General features: G+C 44.7%; 1 protein-coding gene across 2 annotated transcripts in view; it reads left to right on the top strand.

Moving 5' to 3' along the window:
• The first annotated feature begins 3,102 nt into the window (after positions 1-3,102).
• Positions 3,103-24,233, top strand: part of LOC139418404 (bromodomain and WD repeat-containing protein 3-like) — a 33,775-nt gene continuing 12,644 nt past the window's right edge. The window contains exons 1-35 of one of the 2 annotated variants that reach the window (XM_071167806.1): positions 3,103-3,292; positions 3,455-3,513; positions 3,615-3,644; positions 3,825-3,884; positions 6,601-6,751; positions 6,911-7,009; positions 7,415-7,575; positions 7,692-7,913; positions 8,087-8,187; positions 8,328-8,398; positions 8,588-8,688; positions 8,836-8,876; positions 8,964-9,068; positions 9,193-9,343; positions 13,657-13,791; positions 13,878-14,006; positions 14,137-14,362; positions 14,475-14,621; positions 15,251-15,431; positions 15,597-15,690; positions 17,694-17,861; positions 17,958-18,031; positions 18,542-18,734; positions 18,948-19,064; positions 19,247-19,354; positions 19,514-19,638; positions 19,709-19,791; positions 20,044-20,155; positions 20,347-20,408; positions 20,663-20,818; positions 20,972-21,092; positions 21,314-21,439; positions 21,538-21,625; positions 21,724-21,777; positions 21,916-22,059. In XM_071167806.1, the coding sequence (XP_071023907.1) occupies positions 3,259-3,292; positions 3,455-3,513; positions 3,615-3,644; positions 3,825-3,884; positions 6,601-6,751; positions 6,911-7,009; positions 7,415-7,575; positions 7,692-7,913; positions 8,087-8,187; positions 8,328-8,398; positions 8,588-8,688; positions 8,836-8,876; positions 8,964-9,068; positions 9,193-9,343; positions 13,657-13,791; positions 13,878-14,006; positions 14,137-14,362; positions 14,475-14,621; positions 15,251-15,431; positions 15,597-15,690; positions 17,694-17,861; positions 17,958-18,031; positions 18,542-18,734; positions 18,948-19,064; positions 19,247-19,354; positions 19,514-19,638; positions 19,709-19,791; positions 20,044-20,155; positions 20,347-20,408; positions 20,663-20,818; positions 20,972-21,092; positions 21,314-21,439; positions 21,538-21,625; positions 21,724-21,777; positions 21,916-22,059 (4,029 nt within the window). In that variant the 5' untranslated portion in view covers positions 3,103-3,258. The remainder of the gene's footprint in view (positions 3,293-3,454; positions 3,514-3,614; positions 3,645-3,824; positions 3,885-6,600; positions 6,752-6,910; positions 7,010-7,414; positions 7,576-7,691; positions 7,914-8,086; positions 8,188-8,327; positions 8,399-8,587; positions 8,689-8,835; positions 8,877-8,963; positions 9,069-9,192; positions 9,344-13,656; positions 13,792-13,877; positions 14,007-14,136; positions 14,363-14,474; positions 14,622-15,250; positions 15,432-15,596; positions 15,691-17,693; positions 17,862-17,957; positions 18,032-18,541; positions 18,735-18,947; positions 19,065-19,246; positions 19,355-19,513; positions 19,639-19,708; positions 19,792-20,043; positions 20,156-20,346; positions 20,409-20,662; positions 20,819-20,971; positions 21,093-21,313; positions 21,440-21,537; positions 21,626-21,723; positions 21,778-21,915; positions 22,060-24,233) is intronic. The other variant, XM_071167807.1, reaches the window with a different exon arrangement.

The following is a 24,233-nucleotide window of genomic DNA, read 5'->3' as shown; positions in this document are numbered from 1 at the left end:
ATATGTTTTTACAACTTGGAGTCCACTTGTGGTAAATTCAAGTGATTGGACGTCAATCAAATTTATTCATAAAGCCCTTTTTACATCAGCTGATGTCACAAAGTGCTATACAGAAACCCAGCCTAAAACCCCAAACAGCAAGCAATGCAGATGTAGAAGCATGGTGGCTAGGAAAAACTCCCTAGAAAGGCAGAAGCTGAGAGAGGAACCAGAGGTGGCCAGTCCTCTTCTGGCTGTGCCAGTATATGTAACAGTATATGGCCAAGATGTTCATAGATGGCCAGCAGGGTCAAATAATAATCTTAGTGGTTTTAGAGGTTGCAACAGGTGCATCAGGAGTAAATGTCAGTTGGCTTTTCAAAGCCAAGCATTCATAGTTAGAGACAGCGGGTGCGGTACAGAGAGTCGAAAACAGCAGGTACGGGACATGATTTGGAAAGGCACACACCTGTCTATATAAAAGGTCCCACAGTTGACAGCGCATGTCAGAGCAAAACCAAGCCATGAGGTCGAAGGTATTGTCCGTAGAGCTCTGAGACAGGATTGTGTCGAGGCACAGATCTGGGGAAGGGTACCAAAAAATGTCTCAAGCATTGAAGGTTCCCAAGAACACAGTGGCCTCCATCATTCGTCAATGGAAGAAGTGTGGAACCGCCAAGACTCTTCATAGAGCTGGCCTCCTGGCCAAACTGAGCAATCGGGGGAGAATGGCCTTGGTCAGGGAGGTGACCAAGAACCTGATGGTCACTGACAGCTCTCCAGAGTGGCTCTGTGGACATGTGAGAACTTTCTCGAAGGACAACTATTTCTGCAGCATTCCAATCAGGCCTTTATGGTAGAGTGGCTAGACGGAAGCCACTCCTCAGTTAAAGGCACATGACAGCCTCCTTGGACTTTGCCAAAATGCACCTAAAGGACTCTCCACACTATAAGAAACAAGATTTTCTGGTCTGATGAAACCAAAATTGAACTATTTGACCTGAATGCCAAGCGTCACATCTGGGGGAAACTTGACACCATCCCTATGGTGAAGCATGGTGGTGGCAGCACCATGCTGTTTTTCAGCGGCAGGGACTGTAAGACCAGATCGAGGGAAAGATAAACAGACCAAAGTACAGAAAAATCATTGATGAAAACCTGCTCCAGAGTGCTCAGGACCTCAGACTGGGGCAAAGGTTCACCTTCCAACAGTACAACTACCCTAAGCACACAGCCAAGACAACTCAGGAGTGGCTTCGGGACAAGTCTCTGAATGTCCTTGAGTGGTCCAGGCAGAGCCGAGAGATGAACCTGATCAAAAATAGCTGTGCAGCCAAGCTCCCCATCCAACATGAAGCTTGCGAGGATCCGCAAAGAATGGGAGAAACTCCTCAAATACAAGTGTGTCAAGCTTGTAGCGTCATACCCAAGAAGACTTGAGGCTGTAATCGCTGCCAAAGGTGCTTCAACAAAGTACTGAGTAAAGGGTCTGAATACTTAGGTAAATTTATTTCAGTTCTTTATTTTTAATACATTTGCAAACATTTCTAAGATCCTGTTTTTGCTTTTCATTATGAGGTATTGTGTGTAGATTGAGGGGGAAAAAAACTATGTAATCAATTTTAGAATAAGGCTATAACTTAACAAAAGGTGGAAAAAGTCAACGGGTCTGAATACTTTCCGAATGCACTGTATAAACGCAACATGTAAAGTGTTGATTTCATGAGCTGAAGTAAAAGATCCCAGTTCCATATGCACAAAAAGCGTATTTCTCTCAAATGATGTGCACAAATTTGTTTATATCACTGTTAGTGAGCATTTCTCCTTTGCCAAGATAATCCATCCACCTGACAAGTGTGGCATATCAAGAGGCTGATTAAACAGCATGATCATTACACAGGTGCACCTTGTGCTGGGGACTATAAAAGGCCACTAAAATGTGCAATTTTTCACAACACAATGCCACAGATGATTCAAGTTGAGGGAGTGCACAATTGGCATACTGATTGCAGGAATGTCCACCAGAGCTGTTGCCAGATAATTGAATGTTCATGTCTCTACCATAAGTCCCTCCAACGTCGTTTTAGAGAATTTGGCAGTATGTCCAACCGGCCTCACAACCGCAGACCACATGTAACAACTCCAGTCCAGGAATTCTACATCCAGCTTCTTCATCTGCAGGATCATCTGAGACCTCCCACCCGGACAGCTGATGAAACTGTGGGTAACCGTCTCAGAGAAGATTAGCTGTGTGCTTCCCCATGGTGACGGTGGGGTTATGGTATGGGCAGGCATAAGCTACGGACAACGAACACAATTGCATTTTATCAATGGCAATTAGAATGCACAGACGTACCGTGACGAGATCCTGAGGCCCATTGTCGCCCCATTCATCCACCACCATCACCTCATGTTTCAGCATGATAATGCACAGACCCATGTCGCAAGGATCTGTACACAATTCCTGGAAGCTGAAAATGTCCCAGTTCTTTCATGGCCTGAATACTCACCATGACATGTCACCCATTGAGCATGTTTGGGATGCTCTGGATCGACGTGTAAGACAGCGTGTTCCAGTACCAACTATATGTCCAGCAACTTCGCACTGCCATTGAAGAGTGGGACAACATTCAACAGGCCACAATCAACAGCCTGATCAACTCTATGCGAAGGAGATGTGTCACCCTGCATGAGGCAAATGGTGGTCACACCAGGTACTGACTGGTTTTCTAATCCACGCCCTACTAGTTGTTTTTTAAGGTATCTGTGACCAACAGATATATATCTGTATTCCCAGTCATGTGAAATACATAGATTAGGGCCTAATTAATTTGTTTCAATTGACTGATTTCCTTAAATGAACTGTATGTAACTCAGTAAAATCTTAGACATTTCTGCTTACCACAAGCAATGCGTGTTAATGTTCAGAATGACCGGCGGGGCTCTTAACGAAACTCCCCCATACAGAAGAGGCCTTCATCCAATTACTTTTAATCTTATATGTCATGTAATGGAACTGAGAGTAATCATGATCAAGGGCTCAGTACTGTATGACCTGCCCTCCAAAACCAGGTGGTATGGACACCAAGCGGCGCGTGCTGGAATTGCAGATTTGCTCTCATTGGTCGCGGGAGGGCGCTAACAAAGCACAAGGCGGTGAGATACAGCTAGCTAGCTAGCTTGAGAAAGGAAAAGGCCGAACGCTGCTGTGGAAATAATTATTGTGGCTATTCTACAAATACACATTAATTAATCAAATGTCGGTGTTCTTATCAAGTGATGGCAGAAGAACAGTGTTCAGAAATCGAAGCTGGTGGGTGCTGAGTGTTTATTTCTCTATTAAAATATGAACGCAAACACTTTAGGGCTTATATTAGTTAGCCTAGCTAACTAGTTAGCTAATGTTAGCTGGCTAGTTAACTACCTGGATAGCGTAGCTATTGAATGGCTAATTAATGCGCCTCTGCATTTTCAGAATTGTATTACCTCATTGCTAGATTTCTCCAGTCGGGACCGTGTAAAAAATCGGCACAGGTACGAATGACAAGTTATATCAAGAACTTTGATAGCTACAATTGCTAACTAGCTAAATATAACTGAATGTGTGATAAATACTAGCAACTGTCTCTCCATAGATACTGGTTGAGGAACTAGAAGAGTATGAGGTAAGCTGCGCCGCTCTCGTCTGTATTAGCTTGTTCTCACGTTTCGTTTCCGCGATATTGACTGCTTTCTATTTTTATTGGCATGGTACACTTTTATTGATAGAGGCATTAACAGTATATCAAATACATTATTGTATTTGTGGTTTGATGCAATTATTTAACCGCGTGTCTCCCTTCTAGTTGATCCCGAAACGATGGAGTTGGGACGGCAAACAATACAAACGAAACTTCCAAGACTGGGTGAGTGTTATTATAATAAGTTCTTAATCTAATCAGTCCAGTAACCGTTTTCAATAATATAGGTACGTTTTTATATCAATATTTCCCGGCTTTTAAATCTTTGGATTTAATTGATGGATGATAGTGTGTTATTTTCACACCAACTGTGCATTGTAGTAATAGCCGGCATTTGATTACTTAATTTCTGACCAAATATATCAATTTTATTGCCGTTTTGTGTGTGCAAAGAGGGGTTAAACGAGGGCAAACAGAACGAGGTTGTACAAAGGCTTGGAGAACGTCAATCTTAGCATACAGCCAATGAAATCGCAGTTACTATTTGAGCCAGCCGGGGAGAAGAGAAGGATGGTGATTCTGATTGGCCTTGGCTGTCGAGATCGCTCACTTTGTCTGACTGTGTGTACTAACTAAATTCATACAGGCAACAACTACCTGTTTACAACTGTATGACTTGTTATAGAGGGCATATTAATGTCATGTTTCACTCCAGGATTTTTTCGCATTCTTTGGGGAGAACCCTGAATCCAAAATGTGAAAACAACTGCACTTTTGAAGTCAAGATCAAATCAAATTGTATTTGTCACATGCACCGAATACAACCGGTGTAGTAGACCTTACAGTGAAACGCTTACTACAAGCCCTTAACCAACAATGCAGTTAAGAAAACATTTACTAAATAAACTAAAGTAAAAACGTTTTTTTTTTTTAAAAGTAACACGATACAATAACAGAGGCTATATACAGGGGGTACCAGTAATGAGTCAATGTGTGGGGGTACAGGTTAGGCAAGGTAATTTGTACATGTAGGTAGGGGTATGCATACATAGATGCATAGATAATTAACAGTGAGTAGCAGCAGTGTAAAAACCAAGGGGGGGTTGTCAATGTAAACAGTCCAGGTGGCCATTTGATGAATTGTTCAGCAGATCGATCTCTCTTCAACATCAGATGTACAACTTTTCTGTTTACACTATCCTTACGTTAGCTAAGTTGGCCTTTGATGTGGTGTGACCAAAGCCACATTCCTGGGGTGCATTCAATACGACAAAACGGGGTTCAGTGTTTAATTCAACGTAAATGGTACTGAACGACCAGTTGAGCGGTGCAATTATGGTTGCACGAGTTTTGCGATTTCAATGGTCACATCCATATTGAGCAGGCCACACCCACCAAACAGAAGCAAATGTACCTCAAGAAGGCTGTTGAAGAACGATGCGCACCGTCTTGGGGAAACATGGTGTTCAGTACAAACTGTCACGCAATGTAGCAAATGTTGAATTTAACTATACTCAACAAAGATATAAATGCAATGATTTCACAGAGTTACAGTTCAAATAAGGAAAGCAGTCAATTGAAATAAATGAATTTGGCCCTAATCTATAGAGTTCACATGACTGGGCAGGAGTTCAGCCATGGGTGGGCCTGGAAGGGTATAGGCCCACTCACTAGGGATTATTATTACAGACAGAAATACTCCTCAGTTTCATCAGCTGTCCGGGTGACTGGTCTCAGACGATCCCGCAGGTGAAGAAGCCGGATGTGGAGGTCCTGGGCTGGCGTGGTTACATGTGGTTCTGAGGCGAGTTGGACGTATTGCCAAATTCTCTAAAACAATGTTGGAGGTGGCTTCTGGTAGCGAAACTATCATTAAATTATCTGGCAACACCTCTGGTGGACATCCGTTCAGTCAGCATGCCAATTGCACATCTGTGGTGTTGTGGCAAACCTGCACATTTATAGGGGCCTTTTAATGTCCCCAGCACAAGGTGCACTTGTGTAATGATCATGCTGTTTAATCAGCTTCTTGATATGCCACACCTGTCAGGTGGCTGGATTATCTTGGAAAATGAGAAATGCTCACTAACAGGGATGTAAACAAATTTGTGCACAACATTTTAGAGAAATAAGCTTTTTGTGGTATGAAACATTTCTGGGATCTTTTATTTCAGATCATGAAACATGGGACCAACATTTTACATGTTGTGTGTGCACCTATTAGCCTACTGTAAATACCACAGTATATAGACAAACAAAATAAGGATAGAAATTCTAACTATAAAGTTCATTCTTGCAGGGACATGGTGAGGGAGAGCCATTGTCTTTACACTATACAACTCATGGGGTGGGTATATGGTGTAGATGCCCTGAGGTAGTATGGGAGACATTTCTCGAGATTTGAATTTAACTCTGTCTCTTTACACTACGGAAGTATCTTTCCTGGAACTAGTATGTGTCATCAAAGTTGTGAAGTGTAAAGCAGGACTGGGGTCCATTCGAAGGCAGGAAGTGATTTTCATTTAAAAATCCAAAATTGAAAACCTTTTGAAATAAATGGCTTTTACTCCTCCATTTATTGAAGTATTTTAAAATAGATGGTGCTTTTTCGCATTTTGAATTATTTAAGTTTACTTCCTAAAAATTGACTGCTTTCCATTCGAATTGACCCCAGCCACGGTGTAAAGAGGCCTTCATTTGGAGTTGCATATTTTGTGCTCACACTGCACTTTCTGACCTACCGTGTGAATGTTTTACTGACAGAACATAACATCTAACTTATGATGATGAGTCTTCACTGTATAGGTTGTAAATGTAAGATATCTAAGTGGCTAGGGATATGGTCCTATTCCGGTATATTGATGTTGCTTTGATGACGTTTCACTACTGATTCCACTCACACAGGTCTATCTGATGACTGTTTTCCCTCATGTGTCCACAGGTGATCTTGAACCAGCACATCCCTGCAGACTACCTGCTGAGAGTATGCCAGCAGATCGGTCCTCTCATAGACAAGGAGGCCCCACCTAGTGTCCCTGGGGTCCAAACCCTCCTGGGTTTGGGAAGGCAGTCTTTGCTTCGCACAGCTAAAAGTGAGCCCTCGTCTCTTCACTGTTTCTCTCTCTCATCATCAAAGACTAACTAATGTCATAATCCCTACATAGGTATTTGGTTACACAGATGCAGAATAAATGTCCCAGGTCATACAGTCTGTAATGCATTAGAATCATGCCTGCCTTTTTGTCTGTTAGGTTGTAGCCACACAGAATGGAGCGGAACTGCTGTTGCTGCGCTCCACCGGGGTCGACCCCCAGAACCCCCAGTCAGCTTTGTGAAGCCCCCCAGCATCGGTAAGCTGTGCTTTCAAAAGGAAAATTGCGAAATTCTGGCAATTAAGCCTGAATCAGATGAACTCGTAGACACCATTTATATGGCTTTGCGTGCAGTATGAAGGAAGTTGGAGGTAGTTTCGCAAGCCAATGCTAACTAGCGTTAGCACAATGACTAGAAGTCTACAGGTACACCAGCAAAAGTACCCTCTAACTTCCTTTATACTTCACACCAAGACAAAATTAGTGTCCACGAGTTCATCTGACTCTGAGTAAGTAGATTAATTGAATCTCACAGTATCCCATTAATAAACATATATCCCTGAAACATGTAAACTATTGGTAACACTACAGAACAATACATATTTAAGTATTTGTAAATCATTTAACCTCCGCGCAACTGACCTCTACTCTCTCGCCGTCTAGTGTCCATCATGGGTGCTCGCCAGGCTACTGGCACTGCCCGCTTCGGCCATGCTCTGCCATCCTACACCTATCAGCATGTGAAGATGCACAGGCGCATCCTGGGCCACCTGTCCTCTGTGTACTGTGTGGCTTTCGACCGCAGTGGCAGACGGATATTTACAGTAAGAGTCTGACAAAAGAGGAGAGAAGGAATACCAAAGACAGTTGTTGTCAGTTTCCTCTGAAGTGTGTCATTCTCTATGTTGCCGGTGTCTCATCGTGACCCCTCTCCTTCCAGGGTTCTGATGACTGTCTGGTAAAGATATGGTCCACAGATGATGGCCGGCTGCTGTCCACCCTGCGTGGCCATGCGGCCGAGATCTCCGACATGGCGGTGAACTATGACAACACGCTAATCGCCTCAGCCAGCTGTGACAAGGTCATCAGAGTGTGGTGCCTGCGCACCTGCGCCCCCATCACTGTGCTGCAGGGCCATGCAGCCTCCATCACCTCCATACAGGTCAGGACAGCCCTCAGAACTAAGCAATAATAACCTAGTTACTCCCTTCAATATTCAGGAATTTACCTTCTGCCATGTAAAATATCTTGCATGAAACCTGTTGGTTTTTGACAACGTAATTTTGTGACCCTTTCTGCTTGAGAAATGTGTGTGACGCCCCCTGTCTTCCTCAGTTTTGTCCGGCGGTTAAAGGACCAATGCGGTACCTGGCCTCCACCGGAGCAGACGGCATGGTGTGTTTCTGGCAATGGCACTCGCTCAGCATGAAGTTTGTGTAAGTGTTGGACAGCAGAGTTTGTCTGAGGCAAAACGATGGGATGAGAATGCAATGTTTTTTTTTTTTTTTTTTCAACCGATCAGTTGTATTGTGGTTTAGGTGAACCTAACCTGTATTGCGTTCTGATTCCTCCTCAGTGACCGGCCAGTCAAGTTCATTGAGCGGTCAAGGCCTGGGGTCCAGATCTCCACCTCCTCCTTCAGCTGTGGTAGGTGGCCACTAATAAACAACATGCTTTGCATTACATTTATTCCACTTCACCTTTTCACTGAATTATGGAGTTAATTATTGAATTCAAATGACTATTTGATCAAGGCAAGTTTTCACAAAGCCACAGAACTAGTTCTGTTTGTTAGTTTAATGTACTTACGTGTTGTTCCCTTGCTCTTTGAATCAGGTGGGATGTTCCTGGCCACAGGCAGCACGGATCATGTAATCAGGGTGTATTACCTTGGCTCTGAAACACCCATGAAGCTCTCTGAGTTGGACTCTCACATGGTAAGACAAAGAGCAGAGAAGAACCGAGATGGAGAGCGACAGACATAAGAGCGAGAGAGGATCAATGGAGCTAGATCATAGAGCACTTGCACTGTTCATAGTTTGTTTCTCACTACTCCTTTTGTTAACTCCTACCTCTTCTTCAAGGACAAAGTTGTGGTGGTCCAGTTTTGTAACAACAGTTACAGGTTAGTGTGTGCAATTGTCTCTTTACTTAGATAAAAACGATTTTGATTTGGTGCTGTGTGGCTTCTAACTGCTGTGTCTGGTCCCAGCCTGAGGTTTGTGAGTGGTAGTCGTGACGGCACAGTCAGGATATGGCATTACCAGCAGCAGGAGTGGAAGAGCATTACTCTGGACATAGCCACTAGACTGCCAGGGTAAGACAATGCTGTCCAGCTGCAATAGTGTCCAGAATTGACATCTGTGCAGCAGCAAATAGGTTTATGTTTCTGTCTCATTAGTAAGTGGTTAGCATGTATTTAACGTATGCAATTGTCACAGGACTGCTGTTGTGAATGGCGAGGACAAGACCAAGCTGGTGCCAACAATGGTGGCCTGGGACCGTGGTGACCGCACGGTTGTCACAGCGGTCTCTAACTACCTGCTCAAAGTGTGGAGCTCCACCACGGGCCAGCTTCTGCATGTGCTATCTGTGAGTAGATGTCTATCTCCTGTTTTTAATATTTTCTATAATAATAGTGAAAATAACGCAGAATCATGTAGTAAGTAAAAAAGTGTTCAACAGATTCTTCAAAACAGCCACCCTTTGCCTTGATGACAGCTTTGCACACTCTCTGCATTCTCTCAACCAGCTTCACCTGGAATGCTTTTCCAACAGAGTTCCCACATATGCTGAGCAATTGTTGGCCGCTTTTCCTTCACTCTGTGGTCCGACTCATCCCAAACATCTCAATTTGGTTGAGGTTGGGGGATTGTGGAGGCCAGGTCATCTGATGCAGATCACTCTCCATCTCGGTAAAATAGCCCTTACACAGCCTGGAGGTGTGTTGGGTCATTGTCTTGTTGAAAAACAAATGATAGTCCCACTAAGCCCAAACCAGCTGGGATGGCGTATTGCTGCAGAATGCTGTGTTAGCCATGCTGGTTAAGTGTGCCTTGAATTCTAAGTAAATCACAGACGGTGTCATCAGCAAAGCACCCCCACACCATAACACCTCCTCCTCCATGCTTTATGGTGGGAAATACACATGCGGAGATCATCCATTCACACACACCGAATCTCACAAAGACACAGCGGTTGGAACCAAAAATCTCCAATTTGGACTCCAGATTTCCACCGGTCTAATGTCCATTGCTGGTGTTTCTTGGTCCAAACAAGGCTCTTCTTATTATTGGTGTCCTTTAGTAGTGGTTTGCAGCAATTCGACCATGAAGGCCTGATTTATACGGAACTCTTGTTAACGGATATGCACAAAAACACAAGAACGAGAGCTCAACATTACATTTAAACTACTCAATCAGTATGAGGAGTGAAGTCTCTGATGGACATTGACTAGAGCAGTGAAGTCAGGCATAGTTTCTGACGTCACTATGCACAGGATTGCTGAGGTTAGTCCGTAAGAGATGATCTCTGCCTTGGCTTATATTTCATCACTGAAAATGTCTGTTCACATACCAAGGTTGACACAAACAGTGCATACATCTTCTGAGCATGACTGTTAATCTTTGCAGCATTTTGTTCATCGAGAGACGCATAGAACCTCGTCAGTGACATTGTTTTGAATAGTTATCCAATCACATCAGACTGAAGATCTATAAGCTCAAGTTGCAGGTCAGTGGGAGCGTTATCCACATTGAAGGTGAAAGGAGAGGAAACCAACAGCATGTAATTTTCCAACACTTTGAAAACTCACCGCTCAAAGCACGCAGCAGCGATGTATACTTCTCCTGCTGGTCATCTGATAGCGAACAGACTAGTAGTGTCGGAAGGTGGGTGAGATTGTTGGCTTCTACTTGGCGGGTCAGGAGGAGTAATTTTCTCTTGAAGGCTTTGACAAGACTACATCTGATGTGCAAAAAGGCCCTTCCCTTGTAGTTTGGAATTCAGTTAATTTATGAGGGCCATGATGTCCACGGTGAAGGGAAATCCACATTTTCCTTTCATTTGAAAAAACTCTGCAATCTCTGACTTCAGGTCCCACACCCTTTTAAGTTCCTTCCCCAAACTCAGCCATCTCACATTTGTGTGGTAGGGGAGATCTGCATGACTCCACTCTCTCTTCCAGCAGTGAGCCAACCTGCCTGTGGTTTAAACATTTTGCTCTATTGAAGTTTACCACTTTAGTGACTGTATCTACAACATGGCTCATTTTCATTGCACCTCCTGATGAATAATGCAATGCAGGAAAATTATTTTCTGATCTGGGTTCAGCAGCTCAGCTACTTGATCTTGTATCCTTTTCAAAAGGCCAATGTTTTTTCCTGTCACGTTTGGGTACCTATCAGTGGCCACACTGGATAACTTTTCAAAACTCAGTCCCAGCTTTGTCACAGACTTATTATTTTCCTCCAATAAATCTTTCCCTGTGGTTGTGCTCTTCATTGACTGCACTGAAGCAAGCGCCTCTGTCATTTCAAAGTCTGGGGTTATGCCTCGTAAGAATATCGACAACTGCACCGTGTCACGTGCATCACTGCTCTCATCCAAGGCCAAGGAGAAATAAGGTAAAGGATTTCACCTGTTTTTCAATTGTTGTTCCATTGCGATGTCCTCGACACGCTGTGTCACTGTTCGTCTTGACAGGAAACATTTTCAAACAGCACTTTCTTGTCGGGAGAAGTGTTGCTGCAGAGTCAATTAAACATTCTTTAATGAATTCGCCCTCATCAAATGGCTTGCTATGTTTAGCAATTTTATGGGACAGTACATAGCTAGCTCTTGCAATTCTGTTGTTTGCTGAATGCAGTTTTGTAAAAAGTCTTTGCTGCTTTTGCGACTGAGAAAACAACTCTTTCGATGCACTTGCCCTCTGCTCAGAAGACATATTCCTATATTTCTCTGCATGCTTCGTCTGGAAGTGTCGGGACAAGTTGTAGTCTTTCAAGACAGCGATGCTCTCTTTGCACACTAAGCACACAGCTTTCCCTGATACACCAATAAAAAAAGATTTCAATGTCCAGCCTACATTCATTGTCTGCTTTCCTTTTCTTTGAAAAACTAACTTTTGTGCAATTTCTAGCTAGCTACTATTTGTAACTGCAACGTGTGTGTCAGCCTGTCAGTCACTGTCTGTCCTCGTGCAGTTGTTATTTATATGTACCTTCAAAATAAATCTCATACAAGCGGTGGGAGTTAAATCATGACACAAAGGCGAGTATTCATTGTGCTTTTAATTGAAATAACAAATATGTTTTTCTAAACTTTACTATCGCAAATTCTTTGATCTGAGCATGATTTCCCGGGTCATATTGAATCAGGCCGCATACGGCCCCCGGGCCGTGCTTTAAGGGTCGGTAAATCCGGAACATTTCAAGAACTTTGAAAGTTTCTTCAAGTGCAGTCGCAAAAACCATCAAGCGTTATGATGAAACTGTCTCTCATGAGGACCGCCACAGGAAAGGAAGACCCAGAGTTACCTCTGCTGCAGATGATAAGTTCATTAGAGTTACAAGCCTCAGAAATTGCAGCCCAAATAAATGCTTCACAGAGTTCAAGTAACAGACACATCTCAACATCAACTGTTCAGAGGAGACTGTGAATCAGGCCTTCATGGTTGAATTGCTGCAAAGAAACTACGACTAAAGGACACCAATAATAAGAAGAGACTTGCTTGGGCCAAGAAACATCTGTTCTTTTTGGTTTGATGAGTCCAAATATGAGATTTTTGGTTCCAACTGCCGTGTCTTTGTGACACGCAGGCTAGGTGAACAGATCTCTGCATGTGTGGTTCCCACGGTGAAGCATGGAGGAGGAGGTGTGAGGGTGCTTTGCTGGTGAAACTGTCAGTGATTTATTTAGAATTCAAGACACACTTAACCAGCATGGCTTACCACTATCATTTGTTTAACAACAGGAAAATTACCCAACACACCTCCAGGCAGTGTAAGGGCTATATGACCAAGAAGGAGAGTGATGGAGTGCTTTATCAGATGACCTGGCCTCCACAATCACCTGACCTTAACCCAATTGAGATGGTTTGGAATGAGTTGGACCGCGGAGTGAAGGAAAAGCAGCCAACAAGTGCTCAGCATATGTGGGAACTCCTTCAAGACTGTTGGAAAAGCATTCCAGGTGAAGCTGGTTGTGAGAATGCCAAGAGTTTGCAAAGCTGTCATCGAGGCAAAGTGTGGCTACTTTGAAGAATCTAAAATACATTTTGATTTGTTTAACACTTTTTGGTTACTACATATGTGTTATTTCACAGTTTTGATGTCTTCGGTATTATTCTACAATGTAGAAAATTGTTTGCATGAGTAGGTGTGTAAAAACTTTTGACTGGTACTGTACATACTAGATACAGGTAACTGCCAAAATAAAGGAAACACTAACAAAGTATCTTAATAGGGCATTGGGCCACCATGAGCTGCCAGAACACCTTCAATGCGCCGTGGCATAGATTCTACAAGTGTCTGGAACTCTGTTAAAAAGAATACTACACTCTTCTTCCACAAGAAATTCCATAATTTGGTGTTTTGTTGATGGTGGTGGAAAACGTTGTCTCAGGCGCCACTCCAGAATCTCTTTCAAAGTCACTGAGATATCTTCTAGCCATGGTAGCCAAAATAATGGGCAACTGGGAATTTTATCACATGACCATAAGCATGATGGGATGTTCATAGCTTAATTAACTAAGGAACCACACCTGTTTGGAAGCACCTGCTTTCAAAATACTTTGTATCCCTCATTTACTCAAGTATTTATTTTGTTTTGGCAGTTACCTGTATGTTTCTGGTCTCTTCAGTGAGTGAGACCTGTTACGACTGAATGTGCTGTTCCTCCTCCAGGGTCATGATGATGAGGTGTTTGTCCTGGAGGCCCACCCCTTTGACCACCGCATCATGCTCTCTGCCGGCCACGACGGCAACATCTACATGTGGGACCTCTCCAAGGGATCCAAGATCCGCAACTTCTTCAACATGGTGGAGATTGATTACATGGTGACTGTGTTGGTGGCTGTGTTTTACCCTGGCAGACATTCATACAAGCCTTTCTCTCTCTGTCTCAGATTGAGGGCCAAGGTCACGGAGCTGTATTTGACTGTAAGTTCTCAGCTGATGGACAACATTTTGCCTGCACTGACTCCCATGGCCACCTGCTCATCTTTGGCTTTGGCTGCAGCAGACCCTATGAGAAGGTGAGTCCCTGGCCTCTCCACGTGGCTCATTTGGAGAAAGATGTGTAAGTTACATATTATCGTATCGCTTGTAAAGAGAAAATGTTTCAAATAACAACAAATCTCCTCTTCCTCCATATCCTTCCTCTAGATTCCTGACCAAATGTTCTTCCACACTGACTTCAGGCCGCTAATCCGAGACGCCAATAACTTTGTCCTGGACGAGCAGACCCAGCAGGCGCCCCACCTTATGCCCCCTCCCTTCCTTGTGGATGTGGACGGTAATCCCCACCCCACCCACTACCAGCGCCTGGTGCCCGGCAGGGAGAGCTGCAAGGATGAGCATCTGGTACCCCAGCTTGGCTACATGGCGAATGGTAAACCTCCTTACCAATGCTTCTTAGTGGTTTCAACAATAATTCTTCACTAGGCTCTGGAATCAAAATGTGAGTAACATTGGGATTTCTAACCTACTTCTCTGTTGCTTAGGTGATGGTGAGGTGGTTGAGCAAGTGATCGGCCAGCAAACAGCAGAGGAGGGTCACGGAGAAAGCCCTTTGGATGTCCTGATCAGAGAGTTGCAGAACCAACCGGATGAGAGGCGGGACCAAGATGGAGTGCCTGAAGGAGAGGGTGGTACGTGTCAGTCTCATGTAACCATATTTATACTGAACAAAAATAGAAACGCAACGTGTAAAGTGTTGGTCCCATGTTTCATGAGCTGAAATAAAATACGCACAAAAAGCTTATTTCTCTCAAATTTTGGCCACAAATTTGTTTACCTCCCTGTTTGTGCTGGGGACAATAAAACACCACTCCAAAATGTGCAGTTTTGTCACACTACACAATGCCACAGATGTCTCAAGTTTTGAGGGTGCATGCAATTGGCATGCTGACTGCAGGACTGCTATTTCCAGGATTGCTGTTGTCAGAGAATTGAATGTTCATTAGCCTACCATAAGCCGCCTCCAACGTCATTTTAGAGAATTTGGCAGTACGTCCAACTGGCCTCAAATGCAGACCACGTGTACCCACGCCAAGCCAGGACCTCCACATCCGGCTTCTTTACCTGCAGGATAGTCACTTGATTTATTTCCTTATATGAACTGTAACTCAGTAAAATCTTTGAAATTGTTGCACTTTGTATTTTTGTTCAATGTACATATGGGGATGCCCCTTGAATCTTCTTATTGGATTGAATCTGCATATTGGATTTCAGATGTTGTAGTCATGAATTCAAGTTGAATGTTTTCCCTCATTTGCAGCTGTTGAGGGAGCAGAGGTAGTGGGATCGCCCCCTAACGTGGGCCTGAGGAGGAGTGGTCAGGTGGAGGGGGTGCGTCAAATGCACCACAACGCCCCTCGCAGTCAGATGGCCACAGAGAGGGACCTGCTGGCCTGGAGCAGGAGGGTGGTTGTCAACGAAGTCCAGCAAGGGGTCCTCCGGTGAGACTGGCTAAATAACCAGAGGGCCTACCTGAGATGGCCTTGAACCTTCTGTTCTAACCATTCCTGTCCATCCTCTTAAATTTGTGCCTAGGACTGTTTGTAAGATTTCCTAGGCAGATATCCCCCAGTGGCTGACTGAAGCTGTGTGTTTGTGTTGTTTAGGGTGATGGAGGAGACCAGGCGGGCCAAAGGTGAGGTGGAGTGTTCCCTCTACAACACAGAGAGGAGGAGGAAACCTGTACTCGGTGCTCCTAAGGTGAGTCTCTACACTACTGTCCCACAGCTCTCTATCTCTTTCAGAACACATTTCCCCCTTCCCTTTGTTGATTTATACCAGTTATTCCCAAATGGGTACGCCAAATAAAAATGTAATTCACATATATTTTTTTTAAATAATATAAAATAATAATAAATGTCTTCACATTTTCAATCAGTCCAAAGGGGCTATACATTTAGGTGAGTTTTTTTTCTCTCGCCTCGTTTCAATATCAAAAATAAAATTAAACCATCTAGTGTTCAGCGAAATAACAACACATTGTTAAATACAGGTAGCCTAGTCAAATAATTAACATCCAATCACATTAACCGTTACTCTCTCTAGGGAATTCCACGAACGGTCCATATGTAGCCAAACGTAGCTGCTGCTCATTCTGCAGTACTGCACCTGTTGACGACACAAGTTGTTCTGCTGTCACGAGCACATCCAATGCTAGCATCAGTAATTCCACGTTTGTTGTTAGCCCAGCTAGCATGGACACGGACAGTTGTGAATCTGATGCTGCCGAATAGCTACTGACCCCTTACCCGGGAAAGCAACGAACAACAGACGGGGACGTTGGACCATCGAAGAGGCGCAAATATGATTTGAACTACTACTACTATTGATTTGGGGTTCACTTATATTGGGAGTAGTGCCTTTTCTCAGCCACAGTGTGTTATATGTGCAAAAGTACTATCTCACAACTCAATGAAACCTTCACTCTTGCGCAGACATTTAGAAACATGCCAATTTGAAAAATAAGCCACAGAAGTTTTTTGAGCGAGAATTAAGACAATTTTTGAGTAGTAATACATGTATAAAAGCAACAGACAACATTAATAAGAAGGGGCTAGAAACGTCTTATATGATGAGCTACCAAGTGGCTAGGACAGGCAAGACCCATACTATTGGACTTAATTCTTCCTGCTGCCGCAGCTATGGGTGGGACAATTCTGGGGGAACAGGCCAAAAAGACTATACAGACAATGCCTTCATCAAACAACAGTTTCACGATGCATCAGTGAGATGGCAGGAGATGTTTTGAAACAATTACTGTTTCACATACAAGCCAGTGAATTCTATGCATTACAGCTGGATGAGTCAACAGACGAGGTGGGCCTGGCACAGCTTCTGGTATATGTCCGTTACGTTTATGGGGGGTCAATTAAGGAAAACATCTTCTTCGGCAAACCACTGGAAACCAGGACAACAGGAGAGGATATTTATGCAGGTACTTTCCCGAAACGGATGACACAAACAACTGGATTAGTTATCCCCTTCATGCCCTGCCTCCAGTCTGTCCACTTACCGATATCTGAACAAGAGAGCCTCATCGATATTGCAACAAGCGGTACTGTGAAAATGTTATCAGAAGCCAATGTCGGATTTCTGGATTGGGCTGCGCTCAGAGTATCCTGCCTTGGCAAATCGCGCTGTTAAGACACTGATGCCCTTTGCAACCATGTACCTATGTGAGAGTGGATTCTCAGCCCCCACTAGCATGAAAACGACATACAGCCACAGACTGTGTGTGGAAAATGATTTAAGACTGAGACTCTCTCTAGTACAACCCAACATTGCAGAGTTATGTGCATCCTTTCAAGCACACCCTTTTCATTAAACTGTGGTGAGTTATTCACAATTTCAATGAACAAATCAAGTTTTATATGTAAGATGGATAAATAAAGAGCAAAATAATTGAATATTATTATTTGTGCCTTGGTCCTATAAGAGCTCTTTGTCACTTCCCACGCGCCGGGTTGTGACAAACTCATTCTTATGTTTATTAAATATATCGTATACTGTGTGTGGCAGGCTTACAATGATGGCAAAAAAACAACATTTTGAGAGTGTGCTGACCCTGGTGCTAGAGGGGGTACGCAGCTGGAGGTTGAATGTTTGAAGGGGTACGGGACTATAAAAAGTTTGTGAACCACTGGTTTATACCAATAGCTTATTTTCTATCATTTAACGACTTCTCACACCTTCCCACCCTGTAGACTGAGGAGCAGGCTCCATGCAAGCGCTCCCTGCGGCGAACCCAGAGGAAGAAGATGAAGCAGAACAGACCTGCACCAGCGTACCAGACCCGCTCATCACGAGATCGCCGCCCTGTGGATAGGCGGAGGAACTCTGACAGCCAGATGGACTCAGACAGCGATGGAGAGGTGGGGGGGGGTTGTAGTCTGTTGTTCTTGGAAGTAGCAGAGGTTTGGGTGTTGTCATGTTAGAAGAGGTCTAATCATGTTTCCATGTGTCTACAGGCAGAGGAGCAGGCAGAGGCCAGCGATGCTTCCTCTGATGGGGAAGCACAGTGGCAGAGTGACAGCAGTTCCAGGTAAATGTCTATCATCTCCTAAACAGTCAAAGTTTAACCAAAAACACTTTCCCAGGCGTTTCTTTAGATAACAGCAAATACTAGCCAGTTATGCTACCGTTAGCTAGCTATTTAACCAAATGAGAATGTGTAGAATTCCATGGCCGAATGCCTCTACTCACAATTTAAGTAATTCCAATTAGCTACTGTTTTTATTGTAAGTTCTTAGGTCAAAAGATTAAAGCAAATGATCCCAATTCTAGTACAGTAGCAGCTTGTGACTAGTTCATTTTGAACATGTATTAGAAGTAGGCTAGATCTGATAGCTGTATGATTTTTTTACATGAACTTTAATATCCGACCTGGCTGAGATGTTATTGTCTCAGTTTATTTTGTGTTTTCTTCCCGTCTAATCAAAATATGTTATACTTACAACCAAATGGAATGGGTTTTAAATTGAAACATATTTTAATTAGGATCAAATTTGAACAATTTCTAAATTTTAGATTTATCTCCTCTTCTCCCCCTCAGTGTCTCCTCCAGTGACTACTCTGATTGGACAGCTGATGCGGGGATCAACCTCCAGCCCCCCAAGCGTACCAGCAGAAGGCAGGTGCGGCCGCCCGGTGACTCCAGCAGCTCGGAGGAGGGGGAGGGCCAGGGAGAGGAGGCCAGGAGGAAGCAGGTGGAGGAGAAGAAGAAGCCCAAGCAGACCAAACAGAAGGTGAGCTCACAGAATGTACAGTAGAGACATGGGCATTGGGCAGGGAATGGTGCAGCCAACGGGCTGCTTGAAAATGGTGTATCTCAGTTACTGGCTATACAGACTATAGTGCTTGTAGCTAGTTTATGTGCTGAGGCCTAATGAGAGGGAAAGTTTCGTTACCTTAGCATGTGTGATATTGCGGACTGTTTAACCCAGTCTCTTTGTGCTCAGAAACCCAGTTCGTCTCTGTCTCTGGCTGGCTGTGACGCGGAGGAATGGCTTCCCCCGTCCTGGATCATGGAGACCATCCCCCGACGCTCGCCTTTTGTGCCACAGATGGGTGACGAGGTAAGGAACCCTACTGCCTGATGGGCCATATGAGGTTCAGCCGAGTACCCCACAAAATATCTTCACATTTTGACATTTGCGCTTAATCTCTACCGCATTTTATACGATAGTGCAAGGTTTGTGTCCTAGTTGATAGACATTGTGGCCTGTATGATGACCCTTGTCTTCCTATTGCTCACCAGCTGATGTACTTCAGGCAGGGCCACCAGGCCTATGTCAGGGCGGTGCGCAGGGCCAAGGCCTACAGCATCAACCCTCAGAAACAGTCCTGGAACAAGCTCAACCTCAGGGTGAGACCAATCCTCAACACTTACTTTGCTTCCTTTGTCTACTATATGTTATTTTATGTATTGTGTATGTCCTTCATGGATTCCATATCTTTAATGTGGCCTGGTGTTTTATTCCTCTTATCACCACCCTCTATCTTTGTCTGTTTTCTCGTCGTTCAGGACCAGGAGTCTGTGAAGGTAGTTGGTATCAAGTATGAAGTGGGCCCCCCCACCCTCTGTTGTCTAAAACTGGCTTTCCTGCACCCCATCTCAGGCAAAATGACCAATGAGTCGTTCTCCCTAAAGTAAGTCATCCATCTTATTATTTTGTGTGAAAAGAATATGGCAATGAATGACATGTCCTTGTTCTCTCAGGTACCATGACATGCCGGATGTCATCGATTTCCTGGTGCTTCAGCAGTTCTATGACGAAGCTAAAGAGCACAACTGGCAGACAGGTTAGTGTTGCTTCCCTCTGCCAGCCTCTCTTCAGCATGCAGAACACAAGCCTGTCAGAGGATGTGCCCAGTTTACTCCCCAACCTGTTTATCTCCTACACTCTTTATTTGTGTGCCATGTAAGGAATGTGGTGCAGTCTTCCACATGTTTGTGTTCTGTGGGATGTATCGTTTCAGTTCATGCTCCCATACATCCTTGTGGTGATTCACGGACCAGCATGTACTGAAACGAGCATGATTTGTCCCTGCTAGGTATGCGCTTCCGGAGCATCATCGATGACGCCTGGTGGTTTGGCTCAGTGGAGGACCAACAGCCACTCCAGCCAGAGTACCCAGACAGCCTGTTCCAGTGCTACACTGTCAAGTGAGTCAATGTGTACCCTGCATCTCACTGGGTTAAATAGATAGAGATGATACTGTAGAACTCCGCTTACACAGTCTGGAGGGGTATGTCAGTGTTTGCCTCAATAGCTCATACTGTAGCTTACACCCAATAGGAGGAACATATTAATGTCTTATGATACTGAATGTTAAGTTGCGATTTCTCTTGACTAGGTGGGATAATAGCGAGAGGGAGAAGATGAGCCCTTGGGACATGGAGCCCATTCCTGATGAAGGTTAGTATCACTGCTTCTATCAGTGGCTCCTCAACCATCTCAGATCATCTACTGGATAATGCAGTTTGAGTTTGCAGCCAGAATTTTACACATTCAAATATCTCTCTAGCTAGCACACTCAATCACTTAACATAACATATGCAGTCTCTGTATTTAGTATGATAATTAAGATCAGGTTATTGATAGTGAGACTGAGCAGCCAGCCAATGACGCAATATGGTCTCTCTGACTGACATGTTGTGTTCCTCCCCCAGCGGAGTTGCCAGAGGATGTTGGTGACGGGGTGGTGGTGACGGAGGAGGAGGTGAAGGCTCGCCTCTACAGCCCCCAGGAGGGGGAGTGGGGGGCTCACACACGGGACGAGGACTGCCAGAGGGTCATCTTTGGCATCGACGAGCTGCTCACACTGGGTATGTCACCGGTACCACACAGGAAGTCCTGCTTGTCATATTGGATGAATTGAGCCAAGGGTGACCCTGATTTTTAAGTCTCAGTCGATTGTATTCGGAAGTGGTCTTGGATATGGCGTGGTATTGATTAATGCGTGTGTTGTGTTTGTGTAGACCTGGCCAAGGCATTTGCGTCACCAGTGGACCTGCGGGACTACCCTCTCTACTGCACTGTGGTGGCCTACCCCACTGACCTCAGCACCATCCGCAGACGGCTGGAGAACCGCTTCTACAGGTCAGCACTGGCCTTTCAGCCTGCACCCTGACACACTGCAGTACTTCAGAACATACTCAGACCAACCACTCACACTGGAATAATCCTTCAAGCCAATTGTAGTTGTTGCTAATCCTCTAGTCAGCCCCATTGTATCTGTAATTTGGACTTGGTATGTTCCAGTTTGAGGAGATCAGTGACTCTCACTCAGCTTATTCCCTCGGGATGTTCATCTCTCCTAGGAGGATCTCGGCTCTGATGTGGGAGGTGCGCTACATCGAGCACAACGCCCGCACTTTCAACGAGCCCCAGAGCCCCATCGTGGCAGCAGCCAAGGTGGTGACTGATGTGCTTCTCCGCTACATCGGGTATGAATGGTGTAGATTTCCCCTTTGTGAAATGGTGACTCATTAAGAACCTAGTTTTGACTGTAAATAAGACCAGCTGTTTTGTGTGTTTTTGTCAGGGACCAGAGCTGCACAGACATCTTAGATCTGTACCACAAGGTGAAGACGGAGCTGAGCAGTGGAGAGGATGAGGTGAAACATGAAGATGTGTGTGTATACACCTCGAGTTCATAGTGATATTTGAATTGTCTTGGTGGTGTATTACGCAGTGCTAAGAGTACATGTGTCTGTGTGTTGGTGTGCAGACTGCTGAGGTGGACATGGACTCTGACACTCCAGGGACCTCCACAGGACAACAGGTAAGGGAAGGATTCATCTCAAACATGGAATATCCATTGCTGTTGCAATGACTGGGATTCCTGTTCCCTATTATCTCACTTTTCCAATGTTTTTTTGTATCAACCTAACTGGACACGTTCACGCTCTCCCACTATCAGCGGGCCAATCCCAGTCCTAAGAAGCGTGGGGTGGTGTTAGATGTGCGTGCTTGGCGGGGCCAGTGTCGGGAACTGCTGCGGCGTATGATGGACGGCCCTGACTCTGAGCCCTTCAGACAGCCTGTGGACCTCTTCACCTACCAAGTAAGGCTCCTCCTCCTCTCCTTGTTATCATAATCCTTACCAATTATATAATCCCTCACACACAGAAAGGATAACAGCCTGCTACAGGATTAGTGCCTTAGGATCTGAGTGCTTAACAATCTGACATGTTCCCCCACAGTGACATGTTAAAGCTGGAGTCAGTAATGGTGTAACTGACACGTTTGTCATATTACAACAACAAAGATATTACTTTAAACAATGTTTTTTCCCCCTTGGAAATCATTGCACATCATTGTACGTGCAATAGAACAGCAGAGTATGTATTAAAAATTTTTGCAAGGTGCTGGAGGCTCTACCATTTTATAAACAAAAACAATAAGAAATGGGCTGGGGCGAAGTTTCTTCTAATGCGGATTCTAACATTAAAGGAAAATTCCACCCAAAAACGATATTTTGGTATAGTCCATCGTTGATAGTCCCAAAGTGTTTTGCATGTCAGCGATCGCGTTTTATATATATATAAATGCATCACACCGACTGTATTTCTGTATTTTGAAAACTTAATTGGTGACATGCATAATATTTTGGGACTATATCAACAATATACTAATGTTTTCTCTGAGCAAAATAAAACCTGCTCCTGGACTAAAAAGCAACAGTGCTTCTCCTCTGAAGATACTTTTTACTCCAGGATTAGGCTCAATCTGTGTCTGGGAAACCAGTCCACTATGTTTAATTTCCATCAGAGAAACTGAGGGTCTCTGACTGTAGGTAGTGGTTCAGAAGTATTACAAACTACCTCAAATCAAATGTATTTATATAGCCCTTCGTACATCAGCTGATATCTCAAGTGCTGTACAGAAACCCAGCCTAAAACCCCAAACAGCAAGTAATGCAGGTGTAGAAGCACAGTGGCTAGGAAAAACTCCCTAGAAAGGCCAAAACCTAGGAAGAAACCTAGAGAGGAACCAGGCTATGTGGGGTGGCCAGTCCTCTTCTGGCTGTGCCGGGTGGAGATTATAACAGAACATGGCCAAGATGTTCAAATGTTCATAAATGACCAGCATGGTCCAATAATAATAAGGCCGAACAGTTGAAACTGGAGCAGCAGCACGGCCAGGTGTACTGGGGACAGCAAGGAAGCATGTCAGGTAGTCCTGAGGCATGGTCCTAGGGCTCAGGTCCTCTGAGAGAGAGAGAAAGAAAGAGAGAATTAGAGAAAGCACACTTAAATTCACACAGGACACCGAATAGGACAGGAGAAGTACTCCAGATATAACAAACTGACCCTAGCCCCCCGACACAAACTACTGCAGCATAAATACTGGAGGCTGAGACAGGAGGGGTCAGGAGACACTGTGGCCCCATCCGAGGACACCCCCGGACAGGGCCAAACAGGAAGGATATAACCCCACCCACTTTGCCAACCCAACCAGCCGTACTGCTTCTTAACACAGCGCGTATCCAACCCGGAAGCCAGCCGCACCAATGTGTCGGAGGCTACACCGTGCACCTGGCAACCTTGGCTGGCGCGCACTGCGCCCGGCCCGCCACAGGAGTCGCTGGTGCGCGATGAGACAAGGAGATCCCTACCGACCAATCCCTCCCTAACCCGGACGACGCTAGGCCAATTGTGCGTCGCCCCACAGACCTCCCGGTCGCGGCCGGTTACGACAGAGCCTGGGCGCGAACCCAGGGACTCTGATGGCACAGCTGGCGCTGCAGTACAGCGCCCCACTGCGCCACCCGGGAGCGCCACCCGGGAGGCCGCATGAATATTTTTAATGACCAGTAGATGCCCACATCATTATGTTGTTGGACTGTGCCCACATCATTCCAACACAGAAAATCGTATTTTTTTAATTAACTTCACTCTTATTGTAATTCATTCTAGGCAAATATCAGCCCCCGCAGAGAAGCACTTCACTCAACTTTGTAGAGTCTTTTCCCCTTAGTTAACACTATCAATGTTTCCCTTTACTGTAGGAATTGTGATCGAATCAATGCAATAATCCACGTTCAATGCAACATACTGAAACACAACTAACGCTGACTTAATATGCAAAACTGTGTAAGCTATTTTGTTGTGGGCAGAACGCATCGGAGTAGGATTCCATTGCATTGACACTCATGACTCATTCAACCTTCGTCTCTCCCGAGCCCGTACGGGAGATAGTAGCTACTACAACAATTGGATACCACGAAATTGGGGA

This window comes from Oncorhynchus clarkii, chromosome 10, assembly GCF_045791955.1.
Source record: "Oncorhynchus clarkii lewisi isolate Uvic-CL-2024 chromosome 10, UVic_Ocla_1.0, whole genome shotgun sequence".
Classification (NCBI taxonomy): Eukaryota; Metazoa; Chordata; class Actinopteri; order Salmoniformes; family Salmonidae; genus Oncorhynchus; species Oncorhynchus clarkii.
Note: the sequence above shows the minus strand (reverse complement) of the source record. Positions and strands in the feature narration are given on the sequence as shown.